Below are 27665 nucleotides of genomic sequence, written 5' to 3'. Positions count from 1 at the left end.
CCATACCAAAGAATGAAATCTTGCCATTTGCAATGACCTGGATGGAGCTAGAGAGTATGGTGCTAAGTGAGATAAGCCAGTCAGAGAAAGACAAACACCACACGGTTTCACTCATATGTGGAATTTAAGAACCAAAACAAATGGGCAAAGAGGGAAAAAAAGAGAGAGGGGGGCAAACCAAGAAACAGACGCTTAACTACAGAAACACAGAAAACACGGTGATGTTTCTCCCCAGACGGGAGGAGGTGGGGAGATGGGGGAAAACGGGTGAGGAGGACGAAGGGGAGCACTTGGCCTGCTGAGCACCAGGTGATGTATGGAAGGGCTGAATCACTACATTGTACACCTGAAACTAATATAACACTGTATGTTAACTATACTAAATTTAAAATTAAATTGAGGGGCGCCTGGGTGGCACAGAGGTTAAGCGTCTGCCTTCGGCTCAGGGCGTGATCCCGGCGTTATGGGATCGAGCCCCACGTCAGGCTCCTCCGCTATGAGCCTGCTTCTTCCTCTCCCACTCCCCCTGCTTGTGTTCCCTCTCTCGCTGGCTGTCTCTATCTCTGTCGAATAAATAAATAAAATCTTTAAAAAAAAATTAAATTAAATTAAATTAAAATTTCAAAAAAAAAAAAAAAAGAAAACACACCAAAAAACAAAAAATATAACCGATCGGTTTTTACTCTGTCCCATGCCACTCCACCCCCACCCACCAGAGTGAATGATTCAGAGGTGTGTGTTCCTCGGAGCTGGAAGATAACAGAAAATATATCATTGGTTTCTGCTCCCAGTGCTTGGCACAAGCTCCTGAAACCCTTGTCATTTCCTGGGTGATGAGAGCGCTAGGAACATCTTTTGTTCTAATATTTGGTCTTTGACCCCAGTCCCCGACACCGTGCTCTCGAAAACCTTGTAATTTCCCGGATGACAGGGGCGCCTTTTGTTCTAACGAAGGGCATCTGGGTGGGCGCCTGGATGGCTCCCAGGTGAGGGCTGGTCATCAGTCAGATCAAGGGTTGATCGGAAGCTTGAAACTTTCACTCTTCATCCCCATCCTCCAGACAGGGGAGAGGGGCTGGAAATGGAGTTAAGGATCCGTCAAGCCTATGTGACGGGGCCTCCGTAAAATCCAAAAAATATGGGTGCAGGAGCTTCCAGGTTGGGGGACAGTTAGAGGGACTGGGACAGGGGCGTGCCTGGACGGAGCATGAAAACTCCACGGCCCTTCCCACCTACTTCACCCAACACATCTCTTCCACCTGGATATTCATCTGTATCTTTATCATTGCCTTTAATAAAGGGCAAATGTAAGTGTTTCCCTAAGTTCTGTGAGCTGCTCTAGCAAATTAGTCAAATTCAAAGTGTAGGAGTTCAGGGGAAACTCCGATTTGCAGCCAACTTGGACAGAAATTGTGAGTAACCCAGGGGCCTACTATTTGTGATTGGCATCCGAAGTGGAGGTGGGGGGCAGTGTGGTGGGACTGAGCCCTTAACCTGTGGGATCTGATGCTGTCTCCAGGTCGGTAGTGTCAGAATTGAGTTAAATTGTAAGACACCCAGCTGGTGTCACAGAGAGTTGCTGAGTGTGGGGTTTCCCCACACTCTTGGTGACCAGAAGTGTCAGAAGTAGAGTGTGCTGTGTGAGTGTGGTAGTCATGAGAGAGTAAAGAAGGTGAGCAGGAAGGGAACCCACAGCAGGGAAGAACTGGGGTTTCTGATTCAGGAGGCAGGATTATGGGTTTTACAAATTTAGCTCACCTGAGAAGGAATGCCAGGAAAATAAAAAACTCTCTATAGTTTTAGGGGTGCATTTATGATTTCTATTGTGTTACTTCTCCTCTTAGAGGCACATGAAGAGAGGCTTTCAGAAGCAGCAGCTGAACCCAGAAAGGTGAGTCTAGAGGGGAAAATTGGGGACACTGAGTGGCTCAGTCGGGTAAGCATCTGCCTTTGGCTCAGGTCATGGATTACTGACTAATAATGATTGTTAACATCTCTACCCCTCGTTGCACTTTCCAAAGCACGCTCACACACATCACCTCACTTATTGCTCAGAACGACCCGGGACATAAGAGCCATTGTCCCTGTTTTACATCTAAGGTAACTGTGGCTCAAGGGGCAGGTGATGTGAGCAAATTTGTAACAACGTACAAACCCCTCTATCTGTGGTTTCGCCTTCCCTAGTTCTAGTTACGCACTGTCAGCCACATTCACGTAACTGTTATTACGCTTGTTGCCACAATTATTCTATTTCATTGTTATTCTTGTTAATGTCTTACTAATTTTTAAATTGGTATAAATTAGTGCCTAATTTATAAATTAAGCTTTACCATAGGGAGGTATAGGGCACTGCTGTAGTGTATATAGGGTATCATAGTGTATCTGTGGTTTCAGGCATCCACCGTGGGTCTTCGGCCACATGCCCCATGGATGAGTGGGGGTTACTCAAGAATAAATGTCATTGCTACGCAGGAACCTGGTCATCCGACCCCTACCCTGGATGCAGTCTAACACCTGCTGGATGCTGGGGAAGGTGGGAAATGCTTAGCAGCCTGATGGTGTTGGCCAACTGGGGTCCTTAAGCAAACAGGGTCATGGGTCCTGCCCCCTCCTGCCCCACTGCCAGCCAGGCCCCGTTAGACCCCTCCTCACCCCCAGTCGATGGGAAGGGGCGGGGAGGGGGGTGGAAACCCTCCTTCACCATCTTCTCCAAGCCAGATTTGTCCGTGACATCTGAATCTCCCAGGTTTTAGAGGTAGGCTGGATGGCCGTCAACATCTCTCTTCACTGTTTGTCTTCTTTGTTTTCCAGTAAAGCTGCAGGAAGGAAGATGATCACCCAGCTTTACCTTCCCATGTGTGAGACTGGGGAACTGGCCCAGGCTGGGATGGTGTGAGGGCAGAGCCACGGAGAGGGGTGGTGGGCAGGGCTGAATGGCCCTGAGAGGATTGGGTATTCCTTGGGTCCAGGTAGAGTTCAGGGAAGGGAATAAAGTTTTGAGGAGAGGGCGGGGAAAGTTCCGGAGATTCCAAGGACTGGGAGGAGACGTGTGAGCAGAAGTTGGTGGGCTGTGCAGGGTAGTGTGAGGTCCTAGAGTTTGACGGACCCTGAATTCAAGGTGCAGGGAAAGATAACAGTCAAACCTTATGTCCGTTAGCACTGAGAGCAGGGCTAACACTCCCCGTCAAAAACACTGCCAAAAAGAAAGGCACAGAGCTCTGTGTCCCTGAGTCTGACAGAAAGAAGAGAGTAGAGCCCCATCAGCACAGAGCTGCCACAGGCCAACAGTCACCTTCCAAGGGGAAGCCTTCGCCCTCCACATTCTGTGTGACCTCCCAGGCCTCTGGGCTCAGGTCTGCTGTGGGCTCCCAGAAAGGCACCAAAGAGCTCAGTCAATCCTGCATGTTTATAATATTCCCTGGCCCCCAGCCTCAGGACCCCCATTATTTAGGGCACCTTCTGAGGCCCAGCCAGAAGAGCCCTCCGGAGCCCACTGAAGTTCTCAAGGTCAGGGGATGCAAGGGAAGCCAGAGGATAATGAGGCATTCGCTCTTGGGACTTGTAGGCTGGACTGTCCTTTTCCAGACCTACACAGGGTGAGGCCAGAATAGTGATGAGTAGGAGTCCCGGGGCTGGGACAAGGGGGATATTACAAACATGCAGGCATTGGCTGTGAGCCCCCCTGGTGTCTCTGAGCATCTTGAAGAGACCAGAGCCCCGAACGCCAGGGGATGCCACAAACCACGGATTAAGTAGGATTCAGGGCTGAAAAGATAGAGAAGGCTCTGGAAACCCTACACTTGGATCTGTCCTCAGTTGCCTATAAAGACATTCTCCCCGGTAGTTCTGTGAATCTCTCTGGATGTCACAGAGCCACCAAAAGTTGGGGAACAGGGGCGCCTGGGTGGCACAGTGGTTAAGCGTCTGCCTTCGGCTCAGGGCGTGATCCCAGCGTTATGGGATCGAGCCCCACATCAGGCTCTTCTGCTATGAGCCTGCTTCTTCCTCTCCCACTCCCCCTGCTTGTGTTCCCTCTCTCACTGGCTGTCTCTATCTCTGTCGAATAAATAAATAAAATCTTTAAAAAAAAAAAAAAGTTGGGGAACAAACGACATGAGAGATTTTCTAGTCCAGCCCCTCAGAAGATGCTGAAGCCTGGAGGAAGAAAAGAAATTACTCCCTCCTGACTCCTGGCCCAGGGTGCTTCCCTGGGGAGAGCAGAAGGCAAACCTGGGGCACCATGCCTTTAATCTGGAAGAAGCAAAGAGGCCAACGGGCAGCCACCAGACCCCGAGGAAGAAGCGGGGAAGAAGGGACACATGAGAGGTGCACATGGGGTGAAGAATAGTCCCTTTTATGGTTCTCGCAGCTGGGCCTGTCCCATCGACTGCCCATGTGACACTGCTCTGGGTGGGGACTCACACCCAGGACTCTGCCCAACCCCGGCCCCCCTGGGAGCCCTGTGGGGCTGGACTGGCAGATGGTGACAGAGGGAAGGTACATGGCTGCTGTGCCCCAGGAAAGAGAGTATTTGGGGATTTGCAGGTGGAACCAGAGTCTTTGATTACATATCCAGTGACTCATTTGATTAACTTTCATTCACAGTCAACAGTGTAAGAGTTCCTGCCTGCATGCCAGGTGGTATGCTAAAAGCTTTGAATGCATTATCTCATTGAATCCTCAGGAAAACACCTGTGTGGTAGGTATCATTATCCCATTTCACAGATGTGGAGCCAAGGGCTTAGATAAATTTCCCAAAAGTACCCTCCTGGTAAATGGCAAAGCCAGGATTCTACCCCAAGTCCTGCTGACTCTGAAGGCTGGCTTCCAGAACTCTGCGGGACTCTCAAGTCTGTCCATCACTAGGCTGAGTGAGCGGGATCACCCCAAGGCCTGCCCCACAGGAGCCACCATCCAGGGCAGATGCTGTGCACACAGACGTGTGGCCAGGAGCGTGACAGCAGAGCCACCAGGGCTCTGACAAAGGCAGGGCCCGGGGCCTCGATCCTGGCTGCTCTGTGGACTCCACGGCTCAAGCAGCAGGGTGGGGCTCCTGTGGTCTCTGTAGCGTGGCCCTCACACTCCTGTCGGTCACAGGCCGAGCCACAGGAAACAGCTGCAAAGGGAGCGCTTGTGCATTCTGAGGAAAACCCCTTTGACTGGAGCATCTTGCCAGATCCTCTCCCCAGAGGCCCAGAAAGGTAACTGGTATGTCCGCCTCACTCTACAGCGAAAGGAACAGGGGACAAGAAACACGTTGGCTGGGCCAGAGTCACAGAGTCAGGGGTCAGGACCAGGAGTCCCAGCTCCCAGTGAACATCATTATTGCTTGGGCACAGAGCCCCACAGGGTTCTGGATCATGCCAGGAGAACGATGTCTCCCAGTCACCCATGGGAACTGCAGAATCGCTGGGTTCAACTACCTGCTCTGTGCTATGAGTCAACCCCCAAGTAAGGGGAGCCTAGAGTATTCAGTGAGCACCCACGCAAGCACCCTGAATCTCCTCAGAACTGCTGCTCATGCCCCCCTGGGGCCCTTTCTATTCCCCCTAAACTGCTCTGCCCGGCTCTCGGGGTCTATCAGGAGCACTGGGGGAATCTGTGATATCAAGGCTTCCTGGCTCTACTCTTCTTCCAACTGCCCCTCAACACACACACACACACACACACACACACACACACACACACACACACCCTCTGCCTCACACACGTGCACACATGAACACAAACCCACCCTGAATATATCTGCATTTTGTTCTTCGGAAACATCTCCGCGTCCTCTGCACGGCCTCCAATCTCCCCTCCTCCAGTCAGACCCTCCCTCTGCAGGGTTTCCAAATGATTTTATTCCACGATATTTTCTGCAAATAAAATTGTATGCAGGAGCTAGAGATATTGCTAACGTTAAAAATAAAACCTAAAGAATAAAAATCAAAAATATTTCACCAGCGAAAGATGCACTTATCTGGGAACAGCAGAGGTGGCAATCGTGAACAAGCAAGCTACAGCAAAACCCAAGGCAGGTCTGCAGAACTGAGGAGAGAACTGCTCATTTAGAAGAAATGGGGGGGTTAGGACCGACCCTTGTAAAAAGTCCACGTAAAATAGGGATTTCTCACTGGCAGGGTTGTGAGAGTCTCTCTCTGGCTGGGCTGTGGCCGTCTCTCTCTGGCTGGGCTGTGGCAGTCTCTCTCTGGCTGGGCTGTGGCAGTCTCTGGTTGGGCTGTGACAGTCTCTGGCTGGGCTGTGGCAGTCTCTCAGTGTCTGGGCTGTGGCAGTCTCTGGCTGAGCTGTGACAGTCTCTGGCTGGGTTGTGACAGTCTCTCCCTGGCTGGGCTGTGACAGTCTCTGGCTGGCTGGGCTGTTGCGGGGTGGGGGAAGAGGGAGATGGAATCTTCTTCATCCTGTAGAGATAATGAAGTAGTTTCTACCTACAAAGTGCAAGGGACCAGGAGCGTGCTGGGGGTAAGAGCTCCCCCTGCCGGCCTTCCAACTCCGTGCTGAAGGAGATACCTGGTTATGAATTTTCACGATATCGGACTGTAAAATGAGAGGTGCTTTGGGACAGGGTGGGAATGGAGCCCACCACAGCAGCCCCCAAAGCACTTCCCAAACATCCTGGTTCAAGCCAACTCTAGCCCCAGGCTACTGTGGGTCTCTTCTCTGTGCCTCAGTGTCCTCATCAGTAAAAGGGAGTGACAAGAGTAGTATGGGCGTCCTCTGGTGTAAAGATTAAAGTTTATGTGTCATTAAAGATTATGTTCTTAAAGAATAAAAGTTCAGTCGAGTAAATTTGAAGATCTAATTGGCTTTATTAGGGGATTCATGAATCAAGCAGCAGTTGAACAAAATGGAAGGTTTTTAAAGGAAAGTTGTGGGGCAAGGAAATTATTAGGAAAAGAAAAGAAAGGATTGTCTCAAGCCAGGTTATCTTTGGGGGGGAACGGTTAATGTTATGGTGACAGGAGTACCTTTTATTCTAAGGAGGCAAATCTGGGTGGGCACTTGAATTGTTCCCAGGTGGGGGTCGGTCACCAGTAAGACCAAGTGCTGATTAGAAGCTTGAAACTTTTACTCTCCACTAACCACATGGTCAGTCGACCATAGAGTTTCAGTAAAAATTCTGGACACTCAAGACTTGGTTGAGCTTCCCTTGTTGGCAAAGTATATTGTCCAAGAGTATTGCCACACATCGTTGTCTGGAGAGTAACGGTCTCCATGACTCCAGGGGAAGCCCCATGCTTGGACCTTTCCTGAACTCTGCCCTATAGGATTTCCTATGTGGATGATTGTAATACATTTCCTTTCCCTGTGATAAACTGTAACCATGAGTATAAGAGCTTCCACTGAGTTCCATGAGTCCCTCCAGTGAATTATCAAAGTTCAGGATGGTGTCAGAGACCCACAAACTTGCAGTTGAAGTGAGGGAAGTCTTGTGAATTGTGTTCCTTCTAACTCTGAAGCAGCCAGAAGGATATTGGGGAATATATATAATCAAAAGAAATCAAGAATAGGTAAGCAGAAGGCTGAAATCAGCCACTCAATGGAAAGGTACTATGTCTTGCCCAGTTTCCACTGGGCCAGTTCTCAGACCCAGAAACCATCAATTGAAATAGAGACTTGGCCCCATCAAGAAAAGCCCTGTAACACCACAGCAAGTAGATATAGTAATGATTCCCACAGTCTCTTCCCAGAGGGACCTGTGACCATTTATTCCCGCCTGAGCACTAGGACTCCCTGTGCCAGTACTCCAGCAGGCAAAATAGGCATAACTTTATTGGAAGGGTAGTTGATCCTGATCCCCATATGGGACGGCCACTAAATAACCGGGGCAGGTGGAATCTTTCTGGCCCTCAGGTGATCCACTGGGATATCTGTTGTTATTCCTACGTCCAGTTTTAACTGTAAATAGGTAAATAACAGCAACCAAAGCCTGATAAGGACATGGGAGCCAGGAGCCCTCATCTCTTAGAAATGACAGTCTGGGTCACCCCACCAGGCAAGCCACCTAGACTAGCAGAAGCGCTGGTCCCTGGGAAGGAAATCTGGAAAGGACAGAGGAAGATGATGAGTGTCACTTGTGGCCCTAGTAACAACAAAGGCAGTGAGGGCTGCAGTAACCCACAAACCCTCCTCTCATAAATCGCCCAGAAATCATAGCTGACTGGAACCGGACAAGCTGTTCCTAGATGGGACGAACTTCATGTGAGAACCAGACGGATTTGAGTGCATACAAGGGGCGGACTGCAGCAGATGCTCTGGTCCCCCACCCGCTCAGCAAGGTGGGCAGAGGAACGCCTGGTTCCAGGTGCTGTTACCTGGCCAGTGTGCCCATGGCCCAGCTCCTGTCAGCGTTGGCTGCTAATAGGACACAACTGCTCCTTCCCCTAAGACTTGCTCTTGCTCCAAAGGAGCCTCCAGGCCCAGGAGTGCCTAGAAGGCTCTGCCTCCCCTGAAGTGGCCTGTAGTCAGTGGGTAACTGACACAGGGGTACAAAAGGTGAGCCTCTTTGCCTCAAGGGGGGACAACTCTAGGGCTCCATTCGTGCCCAGAGTCCCCCCCAAGCTGAAGCTGATCTTTCTGTAGCTTCTTCCCGTCCCCCGCTGCCCCCTCACTTCCCTCAATAAATCACTCACACAGATCCCCACCTTAGTCTCTACTTCTGGGAAATCTGTCCCCAGACTGTGAACTCGCTCCGTATATGTGCCCCTGGTAAGATAGGAAGGGCTATGTGAGTCAAGTCTGCTCCCTCTGTGGGTCAGGAAGGGGTGAGAGTCTATAGGGAAGGAAGACATCTGATGGCAGCAGGACATGAGCCTCAAGGACGCGATGAGGTGTGAGGAATAATGGGGAAATGGTCTGAGAATGAGCAGCTGGCTCTGTCCCCTGGCTTGAAGGCTTTGAAGAACTTAAAACTGGGAAGAATTAGCAAATCCCAATGGAGAGGCCACAAGAAAATGGGCGTTTTTCTGGGAAGGAGCAGCCACTGCACTGTATTCATATCTACCTCTTTTTCTCCACAGCACCTGACTCAGGAACAAGCATCACCAACTGTCTGCTGCCTGCCCCTTCCTCTGGCGCGTGACTGTTGCCCAACGCATCAGTGACAACCCGACATATAGACCTGAACCCAGTAGACTTGTTACTAGTTTCATGTGTGTTACGAGGACTCCCAGTAGCCCTCCTGTGCGTCCCCAGCACCCAGCTGGATGTGCAGCACTTAGCAGACCACATCTGAGAGCAAGATGACAGTGTCTGCTCACACTGACCCAAACATGCAGACACAGGAGCAAGGGCACATGGCAGGGCTCCAGCCACAGCAGAGAGGTCTAGTGCTCAGGCCCCTGCTGTCCATCTCTCGGTCTAGAGAACAAGCAGGAGTTGCAGTCTGCACTCTCAACAAGCTGAGCAGAACACCTGGTTCCAGAGCAGGGAGGCACACGTGAACCTCGAGATCCAACAGAAAGGGTGACCCAAGCAGGTCTCAGGGCACTGGGGGGAGCGCTCTGGGACTAGGCATCTGCTACAGAGAAACTCTGGTGGGAAATCTACAAAGCAGGTAACCGACAGTTGCCTACTCTAAGATACTCACTGTCAGAGAAAAGGAGAAAGGAATGCAAGTTTCTGGTGGAAACGGGCACTTTATTGTTTCTTGGGGTCTCTGGAGGCCTCAGGCAGGACTGGTCACTGGCTTCCCGTAGAACAGGAGGCTGCTCCGTGGCTCTGTTTGTGGAAGTCCATGGTTATTTCCCCCAGCAAGGATAAAAACTTGGAAAACTCAATCTTCTTATCCCCATTCTTGCCCTTTTTCTCAAAGATATTGGCCCAGTAAGCTGTGCCCTTTTTGTCCTGTGGGGAGGAAAATACAAACAAGACAAATCCCGTCACACATGAGATTTGGGCTAGAGGAAAAGAGGCGCCCTGTAGTGGGGACCTGGCAAGAGCATGTGGGGGACAGGAGCACTGTAAGCAGAGCCACGATCCTGGGGCTGTTCCCTGGAGACCCCTGGATGAGAAACCCCCAGTGGGCATCACTGGGATTCTGAGCAGTCTGTGCCACTAGCGACACTGGTGAGGGGGCGAGGGGACCTTCATCAGCCCCAGACCCCCCACTGTCCGCACTCTCCTCCAGGGCCCAGGGCAGGCTGACCTTTGTTTCCTTATGCTTCTACTCTCCCCCCATTCGACTCCTTTCCCACCCAAACTTGGAAGTTCTGGGTTCCCTTCCCTCAGGGCCCAGCTGTCTGCTACATTTTGTTCCTAAGTTCCCCGCGTTCTAATAGCACGATAAAACCCTGTGTAGAATAAACTTAGCCTAATGTAAAGGGTTATGCTCATGTCAACAAAGTTATGATTTCCACTGAGTTCCATCGTGATGAGGCTCCACCCTAACCAGAAGAATGAGTCCGCTGGAGGAAGGAATTATGTTTACCGGAAGGACTATCTGCTACCCCTGAAATCACAGTAGTTCAACTGATCATCTGTTGGGAACCCTTCGTATCTATACCACATGTTGCTATTTTTAAATTATTTCCACTTACATAATCTCATTTATTCTCACACTAGCCAAGAAAAGGAAAGTCTATCATACCCTCTTTAGATGGGAAGAAAGGGAATATCAGAGCGTGTGTAACTCGTCCGGAGTCACGCAGCAGGGAAGCCCCAGTGGCAGGACAGGAGTCCAGGGCTTCTGAGCCCAAGCTCCAGACACCTTGTCCTACATGCTTTGTCTCCCCAAAGGGTGGCCCTGTCTGGGGCTGGAAGGGAGCGATCAACGAGGCAGAATCAGGCTCAAGATCATCCAAAAACAAAAAGCAAAACAAGAGTCCTCGAATATGTCAGAACCCACGGGACTTGCCCGCCCATCGCAGCCCCTCCACACACATATTAAGGCCTCTCCCTGCCCCAGACAAGCCAGACCCCGACTCACACAGGCGCTGAGGAACTTGGGGAAATCCTCCTGGAGCGTCTTCAGCAATGCCGGCTTGTCCGTGGTGTCATGGTGCCTGGTGTCATTGTGAAACAGCTCGAGGATGCCCACCACGAACTTCTCAGCTCGTGTGCTGCTCATCTTGGCTTTCGAAAAGCTGCCGGAAAGAAAGAATCTGACTCTTTTTTCCTTCCCCGGGTGAGGAGGGTCTCTCTGTTTAGGATGATGGGATGGGAACTGGGGAGAAAGTGAAGAAGGCCCAGGTGGAGCAGAAGAAACTATTTCTCTATGTGGTGGGACACGTGGCTCAAAAGGAGGGTGAGACCATGTTTGGGGCTGGGCCACACAGGTCAGGGTCCAAGAGGAGATGAAGGAGAACACAGAAGTCCAGTTGTGGGTAGAGCCACAGACTGGGGAAGCAGGGAGGCAGGGGTCAACCACCTAGAAGGGTGGTGCCCTGAGCCAAACACAGCATTTGGGTGACCTCACACTTCAAACAGCACCAAATGCATCTCCTCCAGCATCAACATCGGGGTGAGAGTCATGGGGGAGAACCGTGTCACTGTTGATCTGTCTTGGACCCTCCTGGGCTGCTTTGGGAATAAGACCCCCTGGAGGCCCACCATGACCTGCATGAAATGGGCTGTGGGGGCTCCAGGGCATGAGTGTGAGCAGAGGAACACAGCACTGTCCTGAGCCCCAGTGGAGGTTTTCCTGGACCATCCCTGGGAGCAAGAAAGAGGGACTATGGAACAGAGTCAGCCTCAGATTTAAAATACACAGAAAGACCTGCCCTGGTGGTTCTTAGGTGGAATGGGAGGAGGTGGGCTCCTGGAGATCATCTGTTGTTGAGGATGACCTGCCCTTTGACCTTGCTGCTGTCTGGACCTCCAAGGTTAGACCATGTTTAAATAAAGAGAAGGTCTGACTTCCTGAAGCAGGTTCTCCTGCCAACAGTCAGAGGTCTGGGCTGGATGGGACCCCAAGCCAGAGAAATTGGACTGTGTGGCCTTCACATTCCAGAATTACCAAAGCACCAAAGAAATAACCTTAGCTCATACAGGTGAGCATCTAATACAAACCCCCATCAACTCCTGATGTGGGAGAAAGATGCAGGAGAAAGCTGTTATGTCACTAAGGAATGGTCCAAGACAGGAGCTGAGCCCTATACCCAGACAGTCCCCAGGACGGAGTGGAAGTGGGAGGGCTTTGTCCATGCAAGAGCAGGACATCTCACCAAGGCAATCAGGAGTGGGGGTCTCGGGCCTGAGGTTAGGAGAACCTTCATGGCTTTGGCAGGGGCACCCACTCTTCCCCAAAATTGGGGTGCAGAGTGGGTCTCCACCAACCCAGGACATCAAGAGAGGAAGGAAGACAAGGAAGAGAGGGAGAGTCATGTCCTCAGTTCCCCCTGGGGATGTCTCCACAAGAGTTGTCACAGAGAAGCCAAAAGGAACCGGGGGAGTGTTTGGCCCAGCTGCCTTGTGCAGACAAAAACCTCAAGCCAGGGGGAGGCCACACAGGCCCTCTGGTGGCCACGCTACTACTGGACCCAGGCTCCTGAGTGCTCTCCCACAGCTGCTTTCCCTGTTCCCACAGGCCCTGAGCACTCCTTCTAGAAAAGGCAAAGAATGGGGTGCCTGGGTGGCTCAGTTGTTAAGCGTCTGCCTTCAGCTCAGGGCCTGATCCCCGGGTCTTGGGATCGAGCCCCACATCGGGCTCCCTGCTCCACTGGGAAGCCTGCTTCTTCCTCTCCCACTCCTCCTGCTTGTGTTCCCTCTCTCAATGCCTGTCTCTCTCTCTCTGTCAAATAAATAAATAAAATCTTTAAAAAAAAAAAAAGGAAAGAAAAGAAAAGAAAGAAAAGAAAAGAAAGAAAAGAAAAGAAAGAAAAGAAAAGAAAAGAAAAGAAAAGAAAAGAAAAGAAAAGAAAAGAAAAGAAAAAGAAAAGGCAAAGAAGCAAGTGCAGACTTACCAGAGCTGAGGAGGTGTCACTGAGGAGAAGGATGAGTGAGATGTGTGCACCCAGGCAAAGACTGGTCCCTTTATGGGGCTCAGCCTGGCTCTTCCCAGGGGCTGGGGGCCCTGGGGCCATATTTGCTATCTGCATCCTGGAGCATTGACCCACTCAGATGGGTGGGACATACCCGGGAGGGTGTGTTCAGCATTTTGCAGAATCCCAGGCCATCAGGTCTTGTGCCTCCCAAGGGACCTCCCACAGAGCCTCTCCTGCCCCCGAATTGATCTGGGGCTGGGAGGCCAACGGGATATGTCACAGCAGGACAGAAAACAGGGTGGAATTTCAGACTCTGGAGGCAGCATGGTTTGTATTTGCTCATCACCCGTCCTTCTACAGATTTGCTCTGACAGCTAACACTAATGACCACCACTACTTATTGAGCCCTTAAATGTGTCAGGCATTAAGGTACCTGCTGTACCCACCTTCCTCCTTAACCCTTACCACTCTATAAGGTAGGTCAGTCAAATTCACAAAATACACAGACAAGAGAAAGACAAGGGAAGAATCTGAAAGCAGCAAGAGAAAAAAAGTCCTTAACCTACGAGGAAAGACAGATCAGATTTGCAGCAGATCTGTCCACAGAAACTTGACAGGCCAGACGAAAGTGGCAGGATACAGTCAATGTGCTGAATGGGGAAAATATGCAGCCAAGAATACTTGATCCAGAAAGACTGTCATTCAGAATAAAAGGAGAGATAAACAATTCTCCAGACAAACAAAAACTACAGGAGTTTATGACCACTAAACCAGCCCTACAAGAAATATTAAAGGGGACTCTCTTCGGGGCCGGGGTGGCAGGGGGGAGACCAAAAGCAACAAAGATAAGAAAGGAACAGAGAAAATCACCAGAAACACCAAATTTACAGGCAATACAATAGCACTAAATTCATATCTAGCAATAATCACTCTGAATGTAAATGGACTAAACGCTTCAATCAAAAGATATAAGGTATCAGAACGGATTAAAAAAAAAAACAATACCCATCTATAGGCTGCTTATAAGAGACTCATTTTAGACCTAAAGACACCTGGCAGATTGAAAGTGAGGGGATGGAGAACGTCCATCATGCTAAAGGACAACCAAAAGAAAGCCAGGATAGGGGCACCTGGGTGGCACAGTGCTTAAGCGTCTGCCTTCGGCTCAGGGCGTGATCCCAGCGTTCTGGGATCGAGCCCCACATCAGGCTCCTCCGCTGGGAGCCTGCTTCTTCCTCTCCCATTCCCCCTGCTTGTGTTCCCTCTCTCACTGGCTGTCTCTATCTCTGTCAAATAAATAAATAAAATCTTAAAAAAAAAAAAAGAAAGAAAGCCAGGATAGCCGTACTTATATCAGACAAGCTAGACTTTAAAGACTGTAACAAGAGATGAAGAAGGGCATTATATCAAAATTAAGAGGTCTATCCATCAAGAATATCTAACAATTGTAAATATTTATGCCCCCAACTTGGGAGCAACCAAATATATAAATCAACCCCCCCCCCAAAAAAAAACTTTAAGATCATACCCTGGGAGCACCTGGCTGCCTCAGTCAGTAGAGCCTGGGACTCTTGGTCTCAGGATTGTGAGTTCGAGACCCAAGTTGGGTGTAGAGATTACTTAAAAATAAAATCTTCAAAAAAAAAAATCATACTCTCAAAGCAAACAAAAAGATTTGCTATTTATTTGGGTTTGTTTAATTTTTTTTAAAGATTTTATTTATTTATTTGACAGAGACAGCCAGCGAGAGAGGGAACACAAGCAGGGGGAGTGGGAGAGGAAGAAGCAGGCTCCCAGCGGAGGAGCCTGATGTGGGGCTCGATCCCAGAACGCTGAGATCACGCCCTGAGCTAAAGGCAGACGCTTAACGACTCCGCCACCCAGGCACCCGTTTTATTATTTTTTTTAATCCGTGTTCCCGTTCCCCTTCACTACTGTGGAGAAGTAGAAGCTTAAGGACAAGCCTGTTTATTTAGCAGGTGGGCTGTGCACGTTTGTAAACTCACTTCAGCCTCCAGAGCTCCCCAGAAATGTGGGGCTGAGCCTGGCCAAAGCAGCTCCTCCTTTGGTGGAAGGGGAGGGGGTCTTCACCTGCTGAGACAGCTCCTCCTCCCTCTTTGCACCAAGGTCTTCTCGCCCCCAAAGAGGGGAAGAGGCTCAAACTCTAAATGTCTTTGCAAACTCCCTTCCTTTCATTGACTCACTCACGCAGGTGCGTCTTAGACAAAGTTGAGTTGCTTTCCGCAGGGATTGATTGCTGGAGGCAAAAGATCCCCCTGCTGACATTCCCTGGGCGAGCAAATCCTGTCTCCCTCTTCATAAGAAGAGCTCCCTGAGAGCCAGAGCCCAGGGTCCCATCAACACAGGCCCCTCCCCAAGGGTTCAAGAGCACCAATGCCATTCTCCTCCCAGCATCCTGCTCTCTGCCCACACGAGGGCGCACGTTCCACGTCCCAAACCTCCCGCCACTGTAGGCGGGGAAGGTACTTTGCCAGAGGAAGTTCAATAGAGCCAACCAAAGCTTGGACAAGGCTCTTCAGCCTGGGAGCAGGGAGCCCTGGGTCTCTCCTGCTTCCCATCAGTGCCTGCGGGGCAGGAGGGGCAACCAGAGGAACTGGTTGCCCTTTCTCTACTGTTCTCTCTTCACAGCCCCATGGAGAAGGAAGACAATTCCACAAAGTTGGACCCCCAGGAAGTGGGGAAGAAAGACGGGAAGGAGGATATGGTCTCCTTCTGAGGTCCCCAGAACCTACAGAGGAGCTTGCCTGGCTCAGACTAGGCCTGGAGGGGAGAGAACAGTGACAAATGCCCCATTGCCCTGAGATACAGGTTATCCCAATGCCCCGCACCCTAAAACCACAAATGCAAACAGTGGATTCCGACAGTAATTCAATTAGTCATCCTCCCTGATGGGGGCTGAGAGCCAGGCTTGGTTCCCATGAAATAACTGGGGTGATTCATTCTGAGGCTGCAGGGATGGGCCAGCTCAATACTGACCGAAAGGCTTGAAGCTATGGTTGGCCCAGCCCCAGGGACCCCACCCTGCCCCCATCATGAGCACCCCATGAGTCTCACTTTCCTGCAGCTGCCAGCTACTCAGACCGCCACCCCCAACACAAAATACAGAGATAGACTCCTAAAGTAGGCCCCCCACCTTCGACTGGGCCATGGACAGCTGCTGTGGACTCAGCCCTACAGCAGCCTCAGAACACTCTCCAACCAGGCTTTGGGCATGCCAGGTGTGCCCTCTCTGCCTCCACTTCACGGCAGGAAGAAAGTGGACCCACCCCGCCCCGCGGCCCTTCTGTCAGCACAGCTAGAGCAAAACAGTTGTCTTCAGGGACCCTGCCGATGATGTGGGAAACATAGGCAGAAGGAGATGTAAATACAATTAAACGCCCTCATCGTCTGCAGCCCGTTGACAAAATACTTGAGGCAGGCAGAGTGTAACCTTCCTCCAGGAAGCTCCCAACTGTCTTAATGTAAATGCATTGCTAGAGGGAAAAACCTTAGCTAGACAATAGCAAGGCCTCTAGTATCCTGAGAGTCTGCTCTAGCAGACTTGAACATCCTTCTGGAACTTCCCTCATCGTTACTTCCCCAACCCAAAGGTATATAATCTGTTGCTCCTCACAATCCCAGGACAGCCAGCTTTCTGCCCACAGGTCCTGTCCGTGTGCTATAAGAAAACCACCTTTTTGCACCAAAGACATTCAAGAATTCTTTCTCAGCCATCGGCTACGGCCCTCACCAACCTCACCAACATTCAAAAACATCACCAGGACCATCTCTGCCCCACTCTGGACCCATCACAGCCTGGCTCAGGCACCATTTCCTTCCCCACCCCCATCCCAGAACCCTCCTTCCAGGGGACCACGTGAGCCTTCCCTAAGATGCCTTTGTCCCAGGCAAGACACTTTCCTAATTCCTGTAAAGGCACCTTAGGAGCTTGCAGCTGCCTGTCAGTGTTGCCCCAGGCGTGGGGCTCCGCTGAGTCACTCCCAGAGGTGACCACGAGCAAAGTCTGACGGCTGTGCCCCAACAAGAAGAGGAGGGAACAGAAATCACTAGGAAGCCAGGACACGGAGGCAGACTTGACCAAAAAAAGATATTTATTGAACAATTACCCACCACTGGATTTTACTTGGGCAGGCCCGATAGAGGGTGTCTCCACCTTTCCGATTTATTTTCAGCCCTTCAGGGCATCATTGTAGATCAGAGCCAAGGCCCCCAGGAAGGTGACATATTCCTGGAAGTTCACCACCTGGTCCTTGTTCCGGTCCAGGTCGTCCATCAGCTTTGCAATGTCAGCATCCTGCAGCTTCTAACATGTCAGAATGGGAAATACAGACTCAATGTGATGAGAACCTAGGGTTCTCTCCCTTTCCCCCTCCAGGCCGCCCTCCCTCTTACAAGTGGCTCTGCTCGCTCCTTGTCACTTGGGTTCACTCGGCTTTACCTCTCCGCCCCGGCTCCTCACTCGGGGAGAGTACTAGGCTGAGAGTATCGGGAATTGACCGATGGTCCCAGCAAGCTAGTGGACTCGGGCCCCAGGAGGTGGATAATTGTGAGTCAGACGCACCTGGCCCCTCTCCCTCTCCTCATCCTGCTTCTAAAGGGCAGAGGAAGAGGGGCCTTACTCACGGGGCCAATGGTGAGCTCTTTCTGGATCAGCTCCTTCAGCTCCTTCTTGCTCAAGGTGTTCTTGTCACCTTCCCTGCCCGAGTACTTATGGAAAATGGCCACGAGGAGGCCAATAGCCTGATCCAGGGGGCACGCCATGGCTGGGCACTGGGCTCAGAGCTGGGAGTAGAAAGGCTGGTCAGTGCCGAAGGGCCTCCCCACCCACCCACATTCACATTCCCCAAGAGCTCTGTCCCCACCCGCATCTGTGGCACCATCAGGAGTCAGCCCAGGGCTGGAGGGGGAGGGAGAGGCAGACCTGAAGGCCCAGGGGAGAGAGGTGGTCAAGGAGCAAATAGGACCACAGCTGAGAGCTAGCCTCCAGGGGCTCCAGAAGTTGGGGAGTATGAGGGGGCCCGCACGCAGAGGGCGCTGACACACTCGGGGCACACCTCCCGCAGCCCGGGGTACACTCGGGGGAGCCACCCGCCGGCCGGGGGCCGATTCACCTCGGGGCGGGCGGCCCCAGGAGCCCGGCGGCCCCGCAAGGACTCACCGCTTGGCCGGGAGAGCGTCCAGGGACCGGCGGGGCGGTGGCCAGCGCGCCTTTTAGCCGCCGCGGAGCGGAGGCCGGGCGAGCCAGAGCCCACCCCTCCCGCTGCCGGGCCCCCAACCCCGCCCCGCATGCCCCCCCAGCCAACTTCCCCCCCAGGCCAGCCCCACCCGACCTCGCCCCGCCCTCAGGCCCGCCCCGTCCTGGCCCGCTGGGCGCCCGCGCCCTCACTACACACCCTGGGGGCCCCCAGCCCTCGTGCCTCCTGCCCCGGGCTGTTCCGGGTTCCCGGGTTGGAACGGGGATCCCAGGGGAGACCTCTGCAAGCCAGTGACGTCGAGCTCCCGGCCAGCTCCCTGGCCCAGGGTGGGGGCGGGGGGTGTCCCCAGAGGGTGTTCAGGGTCAACCCTAGATGAAAGAGGGGGAGCAGCCAGTGGTCTATAGGATACGATTTAAAAGACATCTGGAACACCCACCCCTCAGCAAAAACAAATTCCCACCACCACCCTCACAACCCTTCCTCCCCAGCCGCACCCCTCCCTCTCCCTCTCTCTCCCTCCCCACCCACACCCCCACACCCCAGCCTGGAATTCCGCCTGCGGCCTCTTTCCCAGCACTGTGCACACTCGCGCTTGTCTTAGTTTGTACCCTCCAGTGAAAAGGTTTTCCAGACCTTTGACTGAGAAAGGATTTTCATAGGGGGAAGTGGAGACAGCAGGAAGCACTGGACCCCACAGGTGACTGGGGTGGGGTGGGTAGAGCTAGCTGTCTCGGGGGCAATGGGGGAGAGGGAAAGGGGGCTGGCATGGGGTGTTGTCAGGGTGGCCTCCTGTGGCCTCAGACGGGCTTGGGGCTTGTCCACCACTGCCCTCAGAAGCCTCCCGTAGCTCCCTCATTGCCTGTGCTCAGTCAAAGCACTTCCTCTTAGCTTTCTCTGGGAGGCAAGTGAAAGCCTGGCCCAACTTCCCCATTTTCTGGAAGGGCAAAACTAAACCCAGTAAGCTCTGTGACATCCACACTGAAGAAGGGCAGGAAGTGGGGTGGAAGCCCAGGGCCCTAACTCCCAGAGGCTCTCAACCCACTCAAGGAGAAGTTCTGCCTTGCCCCACCCACCCCCAGGCGAGGTGGACAAGGCATCTTCAAAACCAGCCAGGAATGGAAAATCTTTATTTCCCCCCTGGAAGGGAAGGCTGAAGCAGGGAGCGCAGAAGGGAGAGAAGGGCAAGGGTCCAGAGAGCTGCAGAGACCAGGGGGAAGGGGCTAAGCCCTGGTCATTTACTGTCCTCCAGGAAGAAGTCGTTGTAGGCCATGCACAGCGTGGTCAGGAACACCGAGTACTCCTTGAAGTCGATCTCCTGGTCACTGTTCTTGTCCAAGCTCTTCATCAGGACGTCGATGCTGCTCTCCTTCATCTTCTTCAAGGGCCCAGCAAGAGGGACAAGTCAGCCACCCCACCTAGCCCTGCCTTACCCCTGCACAGTGCCACCCACGCCCTGGAAAGGCAGCCTCAGCTGGGTCAGCTATACTCTGAGCCTCTCGATGCCCAGCATCTCCCCCAGCCCACGCCCAGCGTGGGGCCCGGCACCTGCAGTGCCCTGACTGGTGACTCTAAGCAGGTGTCCGTAGGAAAGCTGGTGCAGCCGCCCCTTTCCCCTGCACTTTCCACTGTTCGAGGAAATAATCATCTAGATGTTATGCAATGTCCAACAGAACCGCCTTGGCAACTGTGGGGCACTGAGCGTGATCCAGACTTCTTCTGTCCTTACAGAGGCTAGTTGAGAACTGACCCAGACAACACGCCATGAGAGCAGTATGTCAGAGCCCAGAAGCCACCACAGCCTTCCCTTCCTGGGACAGCTTACAGCACAGCTGTATGGCGGGGAGGCCCTAGCTCAGTCATACTCTGTCTGTCCCCTGCTCTCCCAGCCCAGCACCACCAAGAAGATGGAAACAGGGCCCTCAGGGGGAACCATGTTCTGCCCTCCCCTCCTCACTGCCCTCAGCTCCCACTTTTCCACAGAAGGCAGTTGTCAGGACAAATGGAGATGGATACAGCCTCTGTGTGATGTGGTCCTTGCCCCCAGTCTGGGCTCCTGTTAAAAGTCAGGCCTTCCCCAGGGCCTCTGTCCCCCTATAATTAACCCCTAGGGGATCTGCTGCCCCTCCCTTTGCCCTCATTAACTCCAGGATGCAGAGAGCCTGGCAGGAAAACCAGAGGGCAGGCTTGGTGAAACCCATACCCGCTCCAGTCTGCTGCCCAAAGAGAGGTTCTCTCTGGGGAGGCCCACCAAGGTTCACAATGTGACTGGAGAGGCCCCATGACTGGATTTTCAAGAAAAAGGAAGGACTCAACCTCTTACTAGCTGGGTGTCTTTAGACAAGTTAGATAATGTTTCTGAGCCTCTGTTTTTTTGAACTGTAAAAACAATATAATTTCCTCATAGGCCTTCCCCTCAGTCAGCTGCCTCCCACCTTCTCCGTTTGGCAAGAAGCAGTCTGTCTCCTTCCAGCCTTGTGTTCACAAACTACCAGAATGATCCTTTTTGTCCCCATGTCATTGCCAGCTGAGAGCCCTGGGTGTACCAGGCATACAGGTGAAGCCCCTGCCCTTGAGCTGGGCACAGCTCGAGCTGGGCACCCTGGTGCCTTGTCCCCCACGGTTCCTTACACAGGCTCTTCCATGGCTGCGTGGGCCTGGCTTCTACACAGAAGGCTCCCTGACCTCTAAACCTGCACGTGGCTGTAATTCACCGTCTGGATGCTGCCCTTCCTCCTTCCCGGGGAAACCCAACTCATCCCCCATCACAGAGGTCTCGCATCTGAAGAAGATGTCCACCTTCTTCACTAGGTCTCTGTCAGGTCCTTTTGGCCATCCCGCTCCTGGCTGAGGCCAGAGCACTCAAAGGGCGGATGTGAGTCCCCTGTGCTGGGCCTCTACAGATGCAGAACCGGGGCTTCCTACCTCACAGAAGGGGAGCCCCTGACAGTGGTGTGGTGCTTGCTCTATTTTCCTCCTCCCCCATGGTGTACTCAGGCTTTGGGGTGGGGGTGACCGTCACCTACCTCTCCGAGACACAGCTCCTTCGTGATTAGCTCCTTTAGTTCCCTCCTGCTCAGGGTCAGTTTGCTGCCTTCTCTCCCCGAATATTTATGGAAGGTGGTGACCATAGTGGCCAGGGCCTTCTCAAGAGGTGTCTCCATCAGTGCCTGGCTCTGGAGGGGTAGGGGGAGGGAGGGTCACCATCCCCGGGAAACCAGACCTTCTGCTTCCCCTATCATTAGCCCAGCCCAAGGCTCTCTCTCAAGGACCAGGAACTAGAACCCAGGATGAAACAGAAGCTACCAACAAGTGGCCCCAAATGTGCCAGAACAGGTTGTAGTAAGACCCAAGGCAAATGTGGAACAGCCAGAGCCATGAGACCAGCCAGCCCCCAAAGGAGCTCTCCCCTGCTTAGGAGATGCTGGAAAAGGGCTCTAGGGGCAGATGACAAGATGACCTCCCCGAAAGATGAACTGGTGGCAAATGATGGAGCCAAGAAAGGGCCTCTGGCCCATCCAACTTGGGCACTCATTTCCCAGAGGCAGCCCTCACCCTAATCACCCTCCTTTGCCCAGGTGCCTGAATCACTTGATAGCAGGGAGTGTCCCATTATAGAAATGGAGGGCAGGGCAAAGAGAGAGTCCAGGGTTTGGAGGGGAACGGGCCTGGAACTGGGAGATAAGGTCTCAGCAAGAAACACGGCAGAGGTTGCTGGACTTGTCCAGCTGGTCTCAGTCTCTGGCCCAGAGAACTGCACACAACTGACACCAAGAGGGGTGGGCCTATCGAAATCCCCAGGACCCCTGTGAGAGCTGGATCCAGAGGTTGGGTTTGAATGTGGCCCTCCACGTCCATCAGCACAGCCACACCCACCCAAGGGAAGAGGCAGCTCCCATGACTCAGACTTGAAAACCACTTCCCCTTAGGAAGGGGGCAACACCCAAGAAACTTGGGGGCTCCAGGTTAATCTGCATGGAGTCCAGAACAAGAAGGAAAAAGCCGCTGGCTCTCACTTTCAGCCCAAAGCCCACCTTGTGATTCTTGAACTGGATCTGTCATTCACCTCTCACCACCTCAAAACCTCAGCATCACCACCACACACACTCCAGGAGACCCAGCCAGGACCACAGGGGAGGGAAGGGCCTCTGGGCGTCTCCAACAGCATCCTGGCTGGTTCTAATCACAACCCCATGCCCAGAACCACTTCTCAAAAATTCTGATAATCACAGCTCCACACTCTGCCCTCCTTCCTGAGTGTATCCCCTCTCATGACGGTGGAGGTCCCCAAGGCTTGTCACAGTCTGGCCTTATATCACCTCATTTGCCCCACCGTATAGATGAGCAGGGAAGTGAGAAGGAAGGACTCACCAGGGAAGGAGCCAGCAGACAACCCACACAGCAGAAACAGGCTCCCTCCCACCACTCCTTGTCTTTATTCCCTTGCTCTGGTCCCCAGGAAACCAGGGGAGGGAAAGAGCCAATGAGAAGGGCAGGGACCTGAGAAGGCCCAAGTCAGAGCCTCCCGGGATGGAACTGGGGATAAACCCCTCTGCCAATCTTGCCTTTCTTGTTTCCAAACAGAGGAGAAGGGGGCACATTGAATTCATTGTGGCACACACATCTTCAGTTTCAGAAGCTTTATTTTCCCAACCAAAAACCAGCACTCAATCTGATGGGACAACAGGATGGAAGAGAAACCAGCCGCCCTGGAAAAAAGACCCAGGAAATGTGGGCCAAACACAGGGTCTTTCCTCACACCCTAGGCCACTCTCCACACTGGGGCCCTCCCATCCATGCCAAGAGCAGAGCAAACACACCCTGAGATGGGAATCCATGAGGGAAGATGTTTCCGGCCAAGGGCATGGAAGTCAAGGTCAAGATCGTTAGCAAGTATGGAGCCTCAGGTTTTTAAAGGGCTTTTAAATTAGTGATTTCTTCTAAGCTTCATTCATCTTCGTGGGAAAGAAGTGTCAGAAACTTCGAAAGGAAGCCTGGGAATAAGGGACCGGAACGGGCCCAGGAAGGGTAGGGCCAGGTGATGGGGTAGAGGTCACGGACTGGGGAAGCTGGCTCAGAGTGCAGGAAGGAGTGGGACAGGGGACAGGGAAATCCGCCTGAACCCCAGGAGACACATTGTTCTACCACCAACCAGTTCAAGCATGAGAACAGAGCTGAGTCAGGGGCTTGCACCTGTGGGTGCTGCAGCCCCACCTGGCCTGCTTGGACACTCCCCCCTGCTCCCACTCTGCCCCACCCCCCGCTGGCAAGGCTGGAGAGGCAGCAGGGACTGGTCGCTGAGCAACAGGAGTTTCCGAGGCAGAGTGATGCAGGAGCAGTCCCTGGGGGAGGGCACTCCCTTAGAAGATGGGCGCCAGGGGCCAGACAGAGGGGGAGGAGCCAGGCTTTTTCCTGGACCAAAATCCTACCCAGGCCTCTGCAGTCACACTCGGAGGGAACATCTGAGTCACCTGTCCCACTGCTCTGAACTTGAGAGGAAAACAGGATGTAATGAGAAGGAAGGGAGAAAGCTTGAAAGGTCAAGGGGACCAAACCCCCTGCTGCTGGGCACCACCTTTACTCACCTCCTTGTTAAAGGCCCCCACACCACCGGGCCTGGCCTGACAATCTAACTTCTTATCACCCACCAGCCTTTAACCTGAAGGGATATGACATCATGCCCGATATTTTCTGGGGGAAGAAAAATCTCAATTTCATTTATCAGATCATGTGTCTGGAATTTCATCTCCAAAATTATGGCCATCTCCCTCACTTCTACCCCAGCTACTATCCTCCACTCAGCCCTTTGAGGTCCTTTTGTCCTTCTCTGAAGGACCATGACCCTAACTGATAAGAGCCCTCATCCCAGGGTCTCTGGGGCAGGGACAAAGGTTGAGAGGGTGATAATCTCAGGCTGCTGCAATGGTGTGGCCCCCTCCCACACGGCCTCCCTGACCTAACATGGACAGGATGGACTCATCCATCCTGGGTTGGAAATCAGGGCACTGGAATGGGCCCGCAGGGCAGGGCTCTCCTAATTCAGCTCCCTGCCCCAGGGCACCCAAACTCCATTCCAGACCCCAGCCAGGAGCAGATGCGAACTTCAATCCCTCCAAAGGCAAGGCTGAGGTGGGAGGGATGAGTCTGCTGTCAAAGACCCCACAGCTGGGGCGTTCCAAGCCTTTGGGGGTTCTTTTCCCTTCCCTCAAGCCCCATCAGTCACCTCCATCATGCACACACACAGTCTTCCATTCACCCCTTCCCCCTTCACTAGTGTGCTCTCCACAAAACTGCTGCCCACTGCCTACGCTCCCTACCCCCACGCGTCCCTCAGCCCCCACCCCAGACCCAGAGTCTCTCAGACCATCAGCCTCAAAGCTTCCAAGAATCTTTATTGAACTTGGTCCACATTGCGCACACATCTGGTGGAGTCAGGGTGAGGTCCTGTGCCCCCTACCAACAGGTAAGCTTCCCCCCCACACCCACACGGGGGCCTTCACTTCTTCCGGGGCTGCTTATCGGGGAACCCTTCAAAGAACTCATTGCACATCATGGCGACACAGGACAGGAAGACACAGTACTCCTGGAAGTCCACCTCGTTGTCCTTGTTGCTGTCCAAGTTGCTCATTAGCTTCTGGAAGGCAGCTTCATCCGTCCTTTTCTGCAGGGAAGAGGCTACAGGTCGAACCACAAAGTCTGGCGATGGAGCCAAGACTAGACCAGGTTTCCGTCTCCAGATGGGAGCTCAGGAAGGCACAGCCAGTCCCTGGGGGCCTGGCCGGGGGGCCCTGCTTTGGAACCCCAGCTCTCAGGGGCTAAGGTGGGGCCACAGAATTCACCCCAAGGGGTGAGGAAGCCTGAGTACCCGCTCACAGCTGGAGAAGGGGACCACAGTGCCTTCCCCCAAGGTTGTTCCAAGAATCCAAGTAGACAATGGTCATGAAGGTAACATATAAACTGCGTATAGTTTGATATAAATGGGAGCTGTGAATGCTCAGGGGGTAGGCCTGTGTCTCCATAACTATTTCTTCACAGCCACAGAGACTCAAAAATTATTCGTGGCTGGACCGATGGCAACATCCCGGCTTGTGGATCACAGCTTTGCACTTTCACTACCCTAGGAAGTTCCTTAGCCTCTCTGAACTTTTGTTCCCCTTCAGTTAAGTTGTGCGAAGCACCTGGCAGGGTCTGGCCTGCGCCCCACCTGTTCGTGCCCAGCCCTCTTCCTGCTGGGCTCCAGGAAATGAGTGCAGTTGCTCACTGTGTTTCCAACCAGAGCAAGCCCTCTGCCCGGACGTCCCCATCTCGGTGACGGATGCCGGCTGCAGGTACGGCTCTGCCGAAGCACTGGTGCCTGCCCCCTAGCCAGGCCTTGCCCCTCCTCTGCGGAGAAGGGGGCACACAGGGGCATACTCCCAGGCAGTAGCGACTTACCCCCAAGAAGCTGGGCAGCTCCCGGGTCAGCAGCTCCTTTAGCTCTGACCTGTTGAGCTTGAACTTGTCACCCTCCTTGCCCGAGTACTTGTGGAAGGTGGACACCATCACATCCAGAGCCTTCTCCAGGGGGCATGCCATGGTGACCGTCAGGATCTGAGGACAGGGTCCCGAGACACCCTTATCTTCCCCAGCCCCACCCTCAGAATGCCCCACCCCACTCCCATCCCTCAGGGACCACTTGGTGAGACTCTGCTCTCACCAGAGGGGGACCCCAGAAATGTGGGGGCTCAGCTCCTGGTGGGAAGTGTGAGCTTCGGGTCACCAACACTGGCCAGGACCGTGGCAGAAGCCCTGGATTGCAGGCAGCCTCGCTCAGGCTGGGCCTCACCAACTGTCCTCCCCCAGTGCTCCCACGACCACAGCAGCCCCGCCCTGCCCCATTCTCCCCCTCGCAGGGCTGCTGGAGCTCTGCCCAGGGGCCTGCAGCGGAAAAAACCAGCGGCCTAGCCCTGGAGTAGGGAGGGGCAGGGTGAGGTGGCAGAGGCAGGGATACAAGGGAGGGGTGGGGAGGCAAGCTCCCTTTGGCTGGGCTGCTGGCAGCGGAGCAGAGGCCCCTAGGACACAACCAGACAAAAGGCCAGGTGCCTTCAGTTTGCTTCCCACACCCGAGTGTGCACACACAGGCTTGTGCAACCCAGCAAACACAAGCCAATGTGCAGAACCACAGGTCACACACACAGCAACACACACACAGCAACAGCGTGTGCAAAGCCCAGCATCTCAGTACCACCCAGCTAGGTCAAATCCAGCCACCTGCACACTTCCTATTTTGTCGTTTTTTTTTTCTTGCACGTGCATGCATGCAGGCTTGCATGCACGCGCGCACGCACACACACACACCTCACCCCACCCCAGGGCCTCCACATCAGAATCTCACGCTGGACCCAGTTAGCACATCTGGCCTCCACTAGCCGCTCCTTCCTCTGCCCCGAGCCTGACACCCCTTGTGTGCTAGTCAGGAGACCACGACTCACCAGGCCAAGAGGGAGCGCAAGATGAGGAAAGAGGGTGCGAAGAGAGGAAGAGTGGGGAAAACTCAGCGGTCTGTCCTATTTATACTCTGGCCAGGCCCTGCCCATAGCAGGGGTTGGGGAAGAGTGAGAGACAGTCCTCCTGTGGGCCCCTCCACCAGCCCAGCTGGAAACCCAGCTTTCTGCCCTGGGTAGGCACACTGGACAAGGGGAGAGCCCACACAGGCAGGGGTCTCAGGGGGGGTGGGCACTCTCCAGTGGGCACAGCTCAGCCTGAATTCTAGGGAGCTAGAGGAAGTCTGTGCCTTGGGAATGGGGAACAGGGAGGAAGTGGTCCCACTGGGTAGCTAGAAAAGGGGATACAGGGGAGGTGAGTGATGGGTGAGAAACACCCCCGGAAATGCTCGTGGCTGGCTTAGTCAGTAAAGCATGCGACTCTTGATCTCTGGATTGTGAGTTCAAGCCCCACATTGGGCATGGAGCCTACTTAAAAAATAATGTAAAATAAAATCTTGAAAAAAAGAAATTGCCCTGGAAATGTGGCTGCCCAGGCACTAAGGACGGGACCCCAGGCTCAGTGTTGTGATACAGCTTTCGCTGCCTTTTCCCCTCCCTAAAGGGAGCTCTGCTATGCGGAGTGAGGTCCGGGGCAGGAGCTGGGGTCTGGAGGAGGAGCAGACCAACGCCCACAGTTGATGCTAGGACCACCCCAGGCATATCAGTGGACAAAGGTCCTGGGTGCAGCAGTGATGGAGTAGGGAGTAGGAGTCAAGTGTGGGGCTCCGGGATGGGCAGCAGGGTACCCGGAGGACTGGGGAGAGGGAGGGTATCAGGAGGCGGTATCTAGAGTTGGGATAGTATTAGATCGAATGCAGATTGGGGTGGAAAGTTAGAGGAGAAATGGCACAAAATGGGCAAGGCAGGGATCAGGGTCACCTTCTCAGAGTGAGGTATGAGCTCAGGTTGACTGAGGATCAGAGGAGGGGGGCTAAGGCCCTCAGCTGGTTATGGCTTCAGGGATGGGGTCTGGCTCAAGGTGTCCCCTTCCCCCTCCAATG

General features: G+C 53.4%; 4 protein-coding genes across 7 annotated transcripts; all 4 read right to left on the bottom strand.

Annotated features, from left to right (window-relative positions):
- Window positions 1-6031: 6031 nt before the first annotated feature.
- Window positions 6032-12079, bottom strand: S100A7 (S100 calcium binding protein A7). 2 transcript variants are annotated; one of them, XR_008960418.1, is made up of 3 exons: window positions 10931-12079; window positions 9593-9849; window positions 6032-6404 (listed from the first exon to the last, which is right to left on the bottom strand). XR_008960418.1 is itself a non-coding variant. In XM_057315211.1 (2 exons), exons 1-2 carry the CDS (start codon window positions 11069-11071, stop codon window positions 9685-9687), a joined length of 306 nt encoding a protein of 101 aa, XP_057171194.1. In that variant the 5' UTR covers window positions 11072-12079; the 3' UTR covers window positions 9478-9684. The 2 variants fall into 2 exon arrangements, 1 of the variants encoding a protein (XP_057171194.1); XM_057315211.1 differs by lacking the exon at window positions 6032-6404 and having other exon boundaries at window positions 9478-9849.
- A 4941-nt stretch (window positions 12080-17020) lies between these two features.
- S100A6 (S100 calcium binding protein A6) lies at window positions 17021-18221 on the bottom strand. Its single transcript, XM_026485404.4, has 3 exons — window positions 18106-18221; window positions 17571-17729; window positions 17021-17250 (listed from the first exon to the last, which is right to left on the bottom strand). The coding sequence occupies exons 2-3, from the start codon at window positions 17706-17708 to the stop codon at window positions 17116-17118; spliced, it is 273 nt and encodes a 90-aa protein (XP_026341189.1). The 5' UTR covers window positions 17709-17729; window positions 18106-18221; the 3' UTR covers window positions 17021-17115.
- Window positions 18222-19231: 1010 nt separating this feature from the next.
- Window positions 19232-23333, bottom strand: S100A5 (S100 calcium binding protein A5). The gene is made up of 3 exons (XM_026485042.4): window positions 22511-23333; window positions 21166-21315; window positions 19232-19517 (listed from the first exon to the last, which is right to left on the bottom strand). The coding sequence occupies exons 2-3, from the start codon at window positions 21301-21303 to the stop codon at window positions 19374-19376; spliced, it is 282 nt and encodes a 93-aa protein (XP_026340827.1). The 5' UTR covers window positions 21304-21315; window positions 22511-23333; the 3' UTR covers window positions 19232-19373.
- A 1178-nt stretch (window positions 23334-24511) lies between these two features.
- S100A4 (S100 calcium binding protein A4) lies at window positions 24512-26719 on the bottom strand. 3 transcript variants are annotated; one of them, XM_026485402.4, is made up of 3 exons: window positions 26611-26719; window positions 25574-25729; window positions 24512-24800 (listed from the first exon to the last, which is right to left on the bottom strand). In XM_026485402.4, exons 2-3 carry the CDS (start codon window positions 25712-25714, stop codon window positions 24636-24638), a joined length of 306 nt encoding a protein of 101 aa, XP_026341187.1. In that variant the 5' UTR covers window positions 25715-25729; window positions 26611-26719; the 3' UTR covers window positions 24512-24635. The 3 variants fall into 3 exon arrangements, with proteins under 3 accessions (XP_026341187.1, XP_026341188.1, XP_057171469.1); XM_026485403.4 differs by lacking the exon at window positions 26611-26719 and adding an exon at window positions 25836-26581; XM_057315486.1 differs by lacking the exon at window positions 26611-26719 and having other exon boundaries at window positions 25574-25749.
- Between the last annotated feature and the right edge of the window lie 946 nt (window positions 26720-27665).

The sequence above is a fragment of the Ursus arctos genome, unplaced genomic scaffold (assembly GCF_023065955.2).
Source record: "Ursus arctos isolate Adak ecotype North America unplaced genomic scaffold, UrsArc2.0 scaffold_2, whole genome shotgun sequence".
Taxonomy (NCBI): Eukaryota; Metazoa; Chordata; class Mammalia; order Carnivora; family Ursidae; genus Ursus; species Ursus arctos.
Note: the sequence above shows the minus strand (reverse complement) of the source record. Positions and strands in the feature narration are given on the sequence as shown.

What these genes read in the sequence shown, in the direction of transcription:
- S100A7 (XM_057315211.1), bottom strand. Translation starts at nt 11,071, where the DNA reads ATGAGCAGCACACGAGCTGAGAAGTTCGTGGTGGGCATCCTCGAGCTG. An exon ending in CCAAGTTCCTCAGCGCCTGT is followed by an intron (nt 9,850 to 10,930) that starts GTGAGTCGGGGT and finishes TCCTCCCCACAG; the next exon opens with GACAAAAAGGGCACAGCTTA.
- S100A6 (XM_026485404.4), bottom strand. Translation starts at nt 17,708, where the DNA reads ATGGCGTGCCCCCTGGATCAGGCTATTGGCCTCCTCGTGGCCATTTTC. An exon ending in AAGAGCTCACCATTGGCCCC is followed by an intron (nt 17,251 to 17,570) that starts GTGAGTAAGGCC and finishes CTGACATGTTAG; the next exon opens with AAGCTGCAGGATGCTGACAT.
- S100A5 (XM_026485042.4), bottom strand. Translation starts at nt 21,303, where the DNA reads ATGGAGACACCTCTTGAGAAGGCCCTGGCCACTATGGTCACCACCTTC. An exon ending in AGGAGCTGTGTCTCGGAGAG is followed by an intron (nt 19,518 to 21,165) that starts GTAGGTGACGGT and finishes GGGCCCTTGAAG; the next exon opens with AAGATGAAGGAGAGCAGCAT.
- S100A4 (XM_026485402.4), bottom strand. Translation starts at nt 25,714, where the DNA reads ATGGCATGCCCCCTGGAGAAGGCTCTGGATGTGATGGTGTCCACCTTC. An exon ending in AGCTGCCCAGCTTCTTGGGG is followed by an intron (nt 24,801 to 25,573) that starts GTAAGTCGCTAC and finishes TCTTCCCTGCAG; the next exon opens with AAAAGGACGGATGAAGCTGC.